General features: G+C 46.4%; 2 protein-coding genes across 3 annotated transcripts; both read left to right on the top strand.

Moving 5' to 3' along the window:
- Positions 1 to 5129: 5129 nt before the first annotated feature.
- Positions 5130 to 7315, top strand: xaf1 (XIAP associated factor 1). Of its 2 annotated transcripts, XM_047035749.1 has the most exons (7): positions 5130 to 5277; positions 5541 to 5676; positions 5756 to 5812; positions 5924 to 6125; positions 6404 to 6471; positions 6565 to 6780; positions 6921 to 7218. In XM_047035749.1, exons 1-7 carry the CDS (start codon positions 5231 to 5233, stop codon positions 6951 to 6953), a joined length of 759 nt encoding a protein of 252 aa, XP_046891705.1. In that variant the 5' UTR covers positions 5130 to 5230; the 3' UTR covers positions 6954 to 7218. The 2 variants fall into 2 exon arrangements, with proteins under 2 accessions (XP_046891705.1, XP_046891706.1); XM_047035750.1 differs by lacking the exon at positions 5756 to 5812 and having other exon boundaries at positions 5141 to 5277; positions 6921 to 7315.
- Positions 7316 to 7504: 189 nt separating this feature from the next.
- fbxl8 (F-box and leucine-rich repeat protein 8) lies at positions 7505 to 10120 on the top strand. The gene is made up of 4 exons (XM_047035751.1): positions 7505 to 8428; positions 8747 to 9122; positions 9339 to 9515; positions 9812 to 10120. The coding sequence occupies exons 1-4, from the start codon at positions 7650 to 7652 to the stop codon at positions 9938 to 9940; spliced, it is 1461 nt and encodes a 486-aa protein (XP_046891707.1). The 5' UTR covers positions 7505 to 7649; the 3' UTR covers positions 9941 to 10120.
- Positions 10121 to 10132: the final 12 nt, after the last annotated feature.

The raw sequence follows: 10132 nt of genomic DNA, 5'->3' as shown, positions 1-10132 counted from the left end.
TAGCTGTTAGCTAAATGAAGCATACTCAAGGTCTGATGTAGGTTTGGGCTAATCCCCAAATGTTATGTCTCTCTAAGACCCTGCTTAGCTGGTGATGCTAATTACATCCGTAACATAACTAGGCTACTCTTAACACTACTATCTTAAATAACACAGATCTAATTATACTATAAACTATTAGCTGGTAGTGGCTAATTATGGCTAAGTATTCTTGTAACATCTCTGATTCAGTTACAGCTGGTGAACAGTGGAGTCTGTACTCTAAACTCTTATTTGCTACCATTTCACTCCTCCCCCCTGACATTCTTGTTCTTCACTGCTCTTCTTTGCTCTCTATCAATCCTCATGACATCACATCCTGTTTCTCTTATTCTCTCTTCACTCATCCCTCTTTTTCCCGCAGCTCTGCTCTGCACTGGTGGATCACAGTGACAGGAGGCCCACCCCCCATGCTTATGCAGCTTAACAAACATGCACACAAACACACACACGCATACACACACTCTCCCTTCCGCGTGTAACGCCCCCACACCCCCAATGCTTCTACATTGCCCCCAGCAGTTTCTGGCCTGCATTGATTGCGACAGCCTGCTGCTGTTCATCTTGAATGCAGCACACTCCGGAGCCACAAGCACAATGATGCCACAACCTCACAAACATATATATGCGTGTACACGGACAGACACACCCAGGCAAATGCACAGACCTCTTTGAGCGCACCCTGAACTGGCTGGGCATATGAATGATGGCATTGAAATTGAAGAGGCAGACAAAACCTCACCTCTGAATGAGAGGAGAAGGAGGAGTTCGAAAAAAGCTCTCCTGTTGCCGGCGTGACGCATCTGACAGTATATCAAAGTTTACACTGATCCCCTCTTCTGCAGAGGGAGGGAGGGAGGTGGAGGGGTTGAGGGGGGAGATGAAAGAGAAGATGGTGGAAGTTAAGAAGGGAGAGGAAGATATTATACAGGAAAGATTTAAAAAGTAATAATCAGAGAGAAATGAAGACCATGAAAGATAAAGGACAGGGAGGGAGGGACAAAGGGCATGTGGCGGGAGAGAGAGAGAGAGCGGAATGAAGGTGGAAAGCCATGGGAAGTGAGACAGAAAGGGAGAGAAGAGATAAAGATGGAGAGAGATAGAGCATGGTAAGTAGAATTGGGAGAGGGACAAAGAGAGAGAGAGGGAGAAAGAAAGAAAGAGACAGAGAGATAGAGGAAGAAAAGGAGGGAGAGAATAAATGAGAGATCATGAGATTGAATACAGGCCAATCGTGAGAGGTGATGAATGACAAGCAGGGTGCTTGAGGTGGAAAATCACTCCCACAGACGGAGGGAGGAGAGAGGCGAGAGAAAGGATGGAAGACAAGTGAAGCTGCTGTACAAAGATGAGAACAAATTGTATCCAAGGAAAGAAGTGAGTTAAACGTTTAGCAAACGTTAACACCTTTCCCAATGAATGCCCTGCGATTGTGGTAATACCGTACCAACATAGATACCTGTTCCTAGGTACCTGTCTAACAAACAACTCTATTCATCAGTGGAGCACCGCCCCCCCCCCTCCCCCTTTGAGCAGTGCAGAACAGACGATAGAGAGGTGGCTGACTGAAGCCGTGCGTCCACCTGAAGAGATCAGATTAGAACACAGCTATTTTCAGCTGTTTTTGTAACCATGAGAGCAGAGAAAACATCGCGGAGAACAGCAAGGCAGCAGAACAACAATGTCAGGGAGGCCTGGCTAGCTACTGGCTGCCTACTTACCTACCCGCCTGCCTGCCTGCCTGCCTGCCTGCCTGCCTGCCTGCCTGCCTGCCTGCCTGCCTGCCTGCCTGCTTTCCTGTCTGTGTGTCTATGTGTCTGTCTGTCTGTTTGTCTTCCTGGTCAATTCTAACTGCCCAGCTAACGGAATTGGGTGAGAATGAAATGTGTTTGTTTTGAACCTGATGTTCTGTAATAAGGCTAATGTTCCTCATCCCTTTTCCACTGATTCATCTGTGTAAATGGATCCATCAATCAAAGCCCTTATCCAACAAGCTCTGGCTTTCAGAGCCATGACACACTTTATTCTGCCTGCACTGAATAGTGACTGAATCTCTTAGGGTGGGTTGAGAGGGGGCCACCCGTGGAAAGCTCTCACATACACACCAACACATGCACAACTACACAACCAACCATCCTCAAACCCCTCAGTTCTCACTTTCACACCACAAAACATTAAACTGCAACACCATCCTCTCACACTGGCACAGATCTCATTGTCACACACCCACTCACCCACCTCCCAATCCCATAACCATTTGTGCCATGCGCGCGCACACACACACACATGTACACACACAACCATGCCCCACAACTTCAAGCAAAAAGCTTAAGCCTGATTTACTGGGTGTTAAACAGTTGCCCGATGTCTCAGTCAGGAACAAAGACTTTGTAGACTATGCCAGAGCTGCACAGAGAACAATGACATGAAGCAATTAGAGAACTCTGACCCCAGTGTATTCGAACAACCATGGTCAACGCATGTTCTGATCCAGGGAGAGGAGACTATGGACTAGCTGGCTGATAGAGGAGTGAGCCTAATGAGGAAGTACTGCTATTCCTGTCTGATCTGCAGTGCTCTAATACTCTGACCTGCACTGTGGCTCTGTAATTCACTTGTTTTTGTGTGCGTGTGGCTGGTGTCAGACAAACCCCCACACCTCTTACAGCTCCTCTGCTCCAGCTGGGCAGATCTCACACTGAGACACGCAAACTGTCATACACTCTCTCTCGCACACACCGGTACATACACACACACAAACACACACAGAGATCATTTAAGACATCTGCTGTACACATAAAACTGTAAAAACACACACAGCAACAGTTTAGAAATGCATGTGCTCATGTGGGACAAAAAGACACACTCAATCAGATTAACACACAAACGCTGTCTAACATAGCAATAGTTTACCATGCTCCTTCTCAGCCCTCTCTCCTGCAGCGCTGGCTGGTTTCAGCTAAGTGCCACCACAGCACACTTATCCTGACAAGAATAACATTGTGTGTTTTTCTGCTGTCCTTAGACCAGGCTCAAGTTCTGAGGCTTACCTTGACTCTCCCAAGGATCCCTTGCAAGCTGGAGTGAACATTTCTCAGCAGCGAGTGACTGGTCCAACATCAGCTATGGAATGGCAGTGAGATGAAGAGTGAGAGAGCGTGAGAGAGGGGGGGAGGGAGAGTGCTACAGAGAGAGAGAGAGAGAGAGAGAGAGAGAGAGAGAGAGAGAGAGAGAGAGAGAGAGAGACAGAGAGACAGAGAGACAGAGAGAGAAGTAAAGGGGAATTTAATAGGGGGAGGGCGAAGACAGAGAAGGGTAAAATAAAATATTACACTGAGCGCTCTGCGTTTGTGTTTGTGTGTGCGTGCGTGTGTAAGAATGCACTGTGTGGGAGGAAGCTGTTGCCATGGTGAGGGATACGCCTAGAACAGTATTGAAGAGAAGAAGTCGGGAAGAGTAGAGTATGGAGAAGCATAAAGAAGGAAAGGAAATCAATAGCAAGGGAAGTGTTGAATATAGGGACACCAGTTCAAGGGGAGCTCTTTACTGAGCAACCTGAGCTTCAATCAGGTTCACCTTGGTCACACACAAGTGTGCACAGAAAACAAGCCAGAGCGGGAAGGATTTCTGGTTGATATTTACAGCGTTTCATTGATACTCTCAAACACCGACACACAAAAATCTACACAGGTGAACCATGAGTCTGTGATTTGAAAATGATGTTGTCTTCCTGGGGGAGACCGCACCACCATGTCATCAGGTCGATGGCCGTGCACATTCTCACCCTGAGGCACACAGCAGAAGCCAGTCAATAGAGACCTGGACAATCACAGATAGATCGGCCACTCTAAACTATTTGGTATCGACCCTTGCTTGTGACCATGCCTGGGCTCTGGCAATAACAGAGTGAGAGCCCTGCGGTGGTGTGTGTGTGTGTGTGTGTGTGTGTGTGTGTGTGTGTGTGTGTGTGTGTGTTCATGTGCGTCGGTGTGTGTATAACTCAGATGTGTGTGGGTGGATGACATGCGCGGAAAGCTGAGAAAATCCCAGGGTACAATTTTAATCAAATCTCTTCCTCCAAAGCCATAGGAGTCACACATTGCTTGTCTATTCATTAGTTGTGTTTGTTTAATGCTTTTCTGTCTATTTTGGCCATGTTTCCTAATATCCGGGGACATTTTGCCCAGAGAGATTTAGCCTCTAATTGGTCCTCCTAGTTCTGGGGTTGCCTTGGTAACCTTTTTTGAACGTGTTATTTGCAGGTCCGCCAGTTGTTTAGTTTGTAGGCAATAGCCATCCCATAATAAACTCCCTCTCTGGGCAAAAAGGGCCACCTTACTGTAGCTTGTTAAACTAAAGCCCAAGCTTAGCTATAGCAAACTGATTCCAGTTCTCAGGGCCTGGGACGTGCACAGACATTTGGAGAGGCTATTGCTCTAACATGAAAAAAGCAGTTTTCCTGTGTGTGTGTGCGTGTGTGTGTGTGTGTGTGTGTGTGTGTGTGTGTGTGTGTGTGTGTGTGTGTGTGTGTGTGTGTGTGTGTGTGTGTGTGTGTGTGTGTGGCAGCTGCTGACAGAATGATGACGATTATTGAGGCAGACTTATGAGGTGAACCAGCCAGCCCTTATCACCTACAGCAACTGTCTAAAATGTGTTAATAAGAAAACCAATCCTTTAATCACGTCTCTACCCTGGTGGCAGAACACACACGCACATTATATGCATCGTATTCCCCACTTCTTTGTAACTACGAGGTTGTCTGACTGTAAAGGATTATCACACATTACTCTCGTTCCTTCACAAATAACACTTGAGCGAACACTTACAGCATAAACGCTTACTGAAAAGATAACCTTAGTTTTGAGTCATGTGATTAAAGGATTGGTTTCGTTTGAGTCATGTGACTCAAAACATCACATAAATACAAAACTGTAATCTGTGAACAACATACATGATAACATGTTATCAGTGCATATTTGTTTTCTAACCTCACCAATGTGGTAGAAAATGTACCACTAAGATATACATTTTAAATTGGGTGGCCCACTGTGAACGCTTCCTTCTATTTCATAGTTAACCTACGCCATCTAGTGATCACGTTGCAAACAACAAATTTCGTGCCTTAGGTTTCTTTTGATTGAAAAGAGAACTGAAAGTCAGTTTTAGTTGTAATCAAAGTTAGACACTGGGTATGGAGGTAAAGAAGAACGCGGAGGAGATGCGTGTCTGTGGACAGTGGTGAGATATCCTCCGAAATCGATCAATCTGAAATTGTCTTCATAGGCAATCCTCAGCCACACTAATTGCCTCGCCATTTGATTTGTATAATGAATAAGTCGAAAGCGAAAGTGGTTGAAATAGCTTGAAAAGAAAACATCGCCATTAACACGCTTATACTAGACTAATGTAAAATGTACAGTAAAGGTTCATGACAGTATGACAGATTATTCTATGTTCATGGATCTCCCATATTTTTCTCTTTAATACACACTGACATGCAGCAACAAGCAGGTGGCGGAGGCTAACTTTGCACTACACGAATCCCACTGTCAGCGGTTCCTGTGCTTGTGTCCGGACTGTGATGAACCTGTCCCCAGAGAGCAACTGGACCAGCACCGTGTTGACCAGCACACACAGGTTTTATACATCACCTAGTACTATCCTTCCACATCACCTACAAAGTACATTAAGTAGAATATTATTCATCTTCCCTTAGGTGAAATGCGCGAAGTGCCACAAGAAGGTGGAGAGCGGCCAGCTTATGGACCACAAGGTAGTCCGACGTTGGTTTGCTGCCTCTGTGAGTGTGTACATGAATGTCCATCTCCTTACCCTCCTCTCTCTCTATCTCTCTCTATCTCTCTCTCTCTCTCTCTCTCTACAGTCAGATGAGTGTGATGCAAGGCTACAGTGCTGTGAGTTTTGCCAGTTGGAGGTGCCCTGGAGCAGCCTTGCAGACCATAGTCTGACATGCGGCAGTCGGACGGAGCTCTGCGCTGACTGTGGGCGCTATGTCACCCTCAGGGATCAGCTAGAACATGCTCTGGTCTGCCTCCAGGCAGACTCCACCCCTGAACTTACAAAGAGTAAGGCCAACTTTGTGCTAGACAGGAGTCAATACTGGTGGGCCTTTGACATCTTTCAGTGGCTGTATAAATCCACCAGTTCAATGTCTAGACAATACCTAGATACACATCTTGAATAGATAGCCCTCTTTTTTGCTTTATTCTTCACTGTTTTAATTCCCCATTTATTTAACCAGCCAGATATATTTTACAGTGAGTGACTAGCAAGAATCAAATGTCCTGTTTCTACGCAAAATGAATACAAAACAGTCTGACCTTTGCATGTGTTTCCACCCTAGAGGACACATCTGTGCTGTGCAGGAGCTGCATGAAGACTTTCACATCTGAACACATAGACCAACATCAGGTATACCATGTAATCAAACTGATCAAATACATTGTTATACACACATTGTTCACATGTCTGTCTCAATCCCTCTTTCCTTTTTCTGGCCATTAGCTGACCTGTGACCTCTATCAAGAGGGGTCAGAGGTTGAGGACCAGGTCGACATCCAGAAGGAAAGCCTCAGCTCTGGGCTGAGCAGCAGGCTGAAGTCCGCCTCCTTCTTTGGCCAAGGCCAAGTGGACGCTGGAGGGGACAGGGAAAAAGATCAGATCAGCACCTGTCCCCACTGCCACCTGGCCCTCCCTCTGGCCACTCTGAAATGGCATGAGGTACCAGTATGTTTTTAGATCCAGTAGTGCTATTCATGCTATTCATTAACCACTGATAGGCACACACTGTATCAGCAAGTGAGGAATTGTTGCGGAAGATTGCTTCGGTAAATTATTTGTGTTCCTTTCCTTGTTTTCAGGCTAAATGTCAGATATACACCAGCTTGAAATGAAGAAGAGAAGGGAAGACCGTTTAAAAAGAATACGTCGACGACCCAGACAATACAACTGATTGTTATTAAAGTAAAAGTTCTACCAGAATTACCAGAATTTACTAGTTCTATTAAATTGTTCTGATGCAATACATACGTTTATAACATGAATCTGTTCATTCAAAACAAGTTTACATAGGCATCCAAGCTATAAATTAGTCATGTCCATTAAAAGTATTTGCACAATGACCACATACATTGTAGCTGCTCATTGTTTTATCATATAATTATACTAACATTTGTATTAAAATAGAAATATAAATACATTTGAATAGTGTTCAAAAGTTAGCTACTTTGTTGCTATTTGTGTCAGGGCCCCTATTGCTAACAAGGGGTGTATCTTACAGTATATTGGTTGTACACTGTGATGTCATAAAGGCTTGACATTGTGACTATACATGTGTGCATGTTCTAAAAGCATGGTTGTGGTTTTAGGTCACTATCCACAGTTAGTTAACAGTGAGAAAATGACTGCAAAAATGGACATAGCTTGTCCTGTTTTTATAGTCAAGCTTCAGAAAACATCCAAGTAGGTTAATTTATTGACTACAGGGAAACATTCTGATAACAACCTATAGTTTTTTGTATCTATCATTTCTATATGATACAAATCTGATGGTTCAACTTGTAGTCTGTCACTGAGCCCTTTGTTTTCAAATGAATCACCCGGAGGATCCTGTGGAACAAATCTCCGACGAGGAAATCGAAGAAGAGGAAGCCAAAGTTGAAAAGGAGGGAATGACAGAGGTGGATGAAGAGGAGTATGACGATGAGGAGGATGATCAGCCTAGATGTGGCTGGGGTTACCTCCCAGACGTGTGTTTGCGTCAGGTCTTCTGGTGGCTGCGAGACCGTGACCGTGTCCGAGCCATGCTCGTCTGCCGCCACTGGCACCATGTGATGCACTCGCCCTCCCTCTGGAGAGTCCGGACCTTCAACTTTTCCGGACGCATCTCGCGCACGCGGCGCTCAGAGCTTGAGACGGCGGTCTGCTATGCCAAAGCGTACGGCAACTACCTGGAGGACTTGGAGATCCGTTTCTCCCACCCCCTCAACTCCCTAGTGTCCCGTCGCTTCCAGCAGACCTTGAGGACCTTCCTGGCGGCGCTGCGCAAGACAGGTGGCCGCCTGCGCTCCCTCACCATCAACCACATGGAGCTGGACCGCGCCGTCTGGTGCCGCAGCGTGAGGAACGGCCTTGTCCGCAGCCTGACCTTCTACCTGAGGAGGGAGGGCTCTCGCCTGGGCCAGCTGAGTCTGAGGGGAGCCCGGCTCAACCTCCCACAGGGCCTGGAGGTGCTGGAGGCCGTGGCTGCAGCACAGCAGCATGTCCACCTGTGCCGGAGGCCTGGCATCATCAGCCTGAACCTGGAGGATTTTTTCTCCCAGCCGCTGGCAGTGTACGGTTCTCCAGGTTTCGCCCATGTCATGAACAGGTACAGTGGTGGGCTTGAGGACAAAGTATAGGGAACAGAAGTGAACATTTCCAATGTATCACTTTTTCTGTCGAGACATTTAGACTTTACCATTTATTGCAGTAGAAATAGGTTTGTCTTTGGCGTTGTGGTTATCAAAGGGGGAACTTACCTTGGAGCATAGCTAGCATGGCACAAAGACATACAATAATAACAAGGCAGGAAGCATATAGGATATAAGATCCCCATGTGGTGACATTAGCTGATGAGATGACTTGCTGGCCGAGCCATGCCACAACTATCTCCGCCAATATATTGTTTTCATCTACTTCCTCCTAGGTTCAGAGGTCTGTCCACCCTCACTCTGAACTACAGCTGTGTGTCTGATGAACTGCTGGCTGCTCTTTCTGTGGCGTGCCAAAATCTCAGGGGTGGGGGCTCCCTGCGTGCCCTCATCGTGCGCTGCCACGTACACGAGCCCCACCTGCAGATGATCTCGGGTGATTCCTGGGTCCACCTGGCCCGCCACTGTCCGGATCTACGGGTCCAGATTACAGTGGAGCGGATCCTGAGCCTGAATAATCTGAGCCAGATCCTTCTGAAGGAGATCCCTTTGAGATCTCTCAGCTTGACCAGCTGCTACTTCAGTGAGCAGGACTGGAGTGTTAAGCCTGCCCTTTCCAGCATACTGCCCTGGTACGGCCATTGCCTGCAGGTCAGTGGATGGGGAGGTTGTAGACGTGTTAAATGCGTACTGTATATTTAGGTCACACCTTACCTTACCTTGCCTCACACTGTAACTCTAAAATGCAGTGAACACATTACAAATCAATGAAACAATGATGAACAATGAATAAATGTATATTTCAACTTCAACCCTGTTTCCTTTTTTTTCCTCCTGTTGTCTCTTTTGTGTATCTATCTGGAGTAGAAGTTGACCCTGGACCTGAACAACAGTCATGAGAGTGTGGATGAGGAGATTCTGGATCTAGTGCAGCTGTGTCCACGGCTGGTCTACCTCAAGGTCTGGGCCTTCCTGCATATCAGTTTCCTAGACTTCCTGCTGCAAAAACGCCTGGATAAAAAGTGTTGCCTCAGGACCATCAAGGTAAAAGAGGGGCATATCTGGGGGGAACTGGTATAAGGAAAGGTCAAACCACTCCCCTAGCATGCGATTGGCAGGGCAGCTGGAAAAGATCTGTTTGATGTTCAGATTTTAAGTTTACCTTCAGTTGCCCTTGTAGAGGAACCCATCCAGAAAATGTTTAACCAGAAACCAGGTTCACTGCCTGGGAGATGAGGTCTTCCCTCATCTCAGATAGTTGTGGTAACACATTGAGGTACTCAAGAGACCCAGACTGGCCCCAGTACTTCACACAGACTCACACATGTTCCTGCCTTCAGGTGCGTATCTACACCAACAAGTACGAGACCCATGATGAGGATGAGCAGTTGGAGGAGGTGTACTCTCGCTACAGGCAGCTCATCCTATCAGAGCTCAACTACTTTGCCGTCTCCTACCCCATGCTGTGACCCCTGACCTCTCAGACATTTTGTATTCAGTAGCCAATCACCAGCCCAGGAAATACGATGCAGGAAGCAGATACTTAATTTCATGTGCACGTCCTTGATAAATGACACTCGAACAGGCTTACATACCCACACATTCACCTGGTCTGTTTCTCTTTTACATTATGTTTACAATCCTCTGATTAGACTAAGATA

Source organism: Hypomesus transpacificus, chromosome 15, assembly GCF_021917145.1.
Source record: "Hypomesus transpacificus isolate Combined female chromosome 15, fHypTra1, whole genome shotgun sequence".
Classification (NCBI taxonomy): Eukaryota; Metazoa; Chordata; class Actinopteri; order Osmeriformes; family Osmeridae; genus Hypomesus; species Hypomesus transpacificus.
The sequence above is the reverse complement of the archived record's forward strand: the minus strand, read 5'-3'. Positions and strand labels throughout refer to the sequence as shown.

What these genes read in the sequence shown, in the direction of transcription:
- xaf1 (XM_047035749.1), top strand. Translation starts at nt 5,231, where the DNA reads ATGGAGGTAAAGAAGAACGCGGAGGAGATGCGTGTCTGTGGACAGTG. An exon ending in CACCCCTGAACTTACAAAGA is followed by an intron (nt 6,126 to 6,403) that starts GTAAGGCCAACT and finishes TTTCCACCCTAG; the next exon opens with AGGACACATCTGTGCTGTGC. An exon ending in CCACTCTGAAATGGCATGAG is followed by an intron (nt 6,781 to 6,920) that starts GTACCAGTATGT and finishes CCTTGTTTTCAG; the next exon opens with GCTAAATGTCAGATATACAC.
- fbxl8 (XM_047035751.1), top strand. Translation starts at nt 7,650, where the DNA reads ATGAATCACCCGGAGGATCCTGTGGAACAAATCTCCGACGAGGAAATC. An exon ending in TTCGCCCATGTCATGAACAG is followed by an intron (nt 8,429 to 8,746) that starts GTACAGTGGTGG and finishes ACTTCCTCCTAG; the next exon opens with GTTCAGAGGTCTGTCCACCC. An exon ending in GTTGCCTCAGGACCATCAAG is followed by an intron (nt 9,516 to 9,811) that starts GTAAAAGAGGGG and finishes TCCTGCCTTCAG; the next exon opens with GTGCGTATCTACACCAACAA.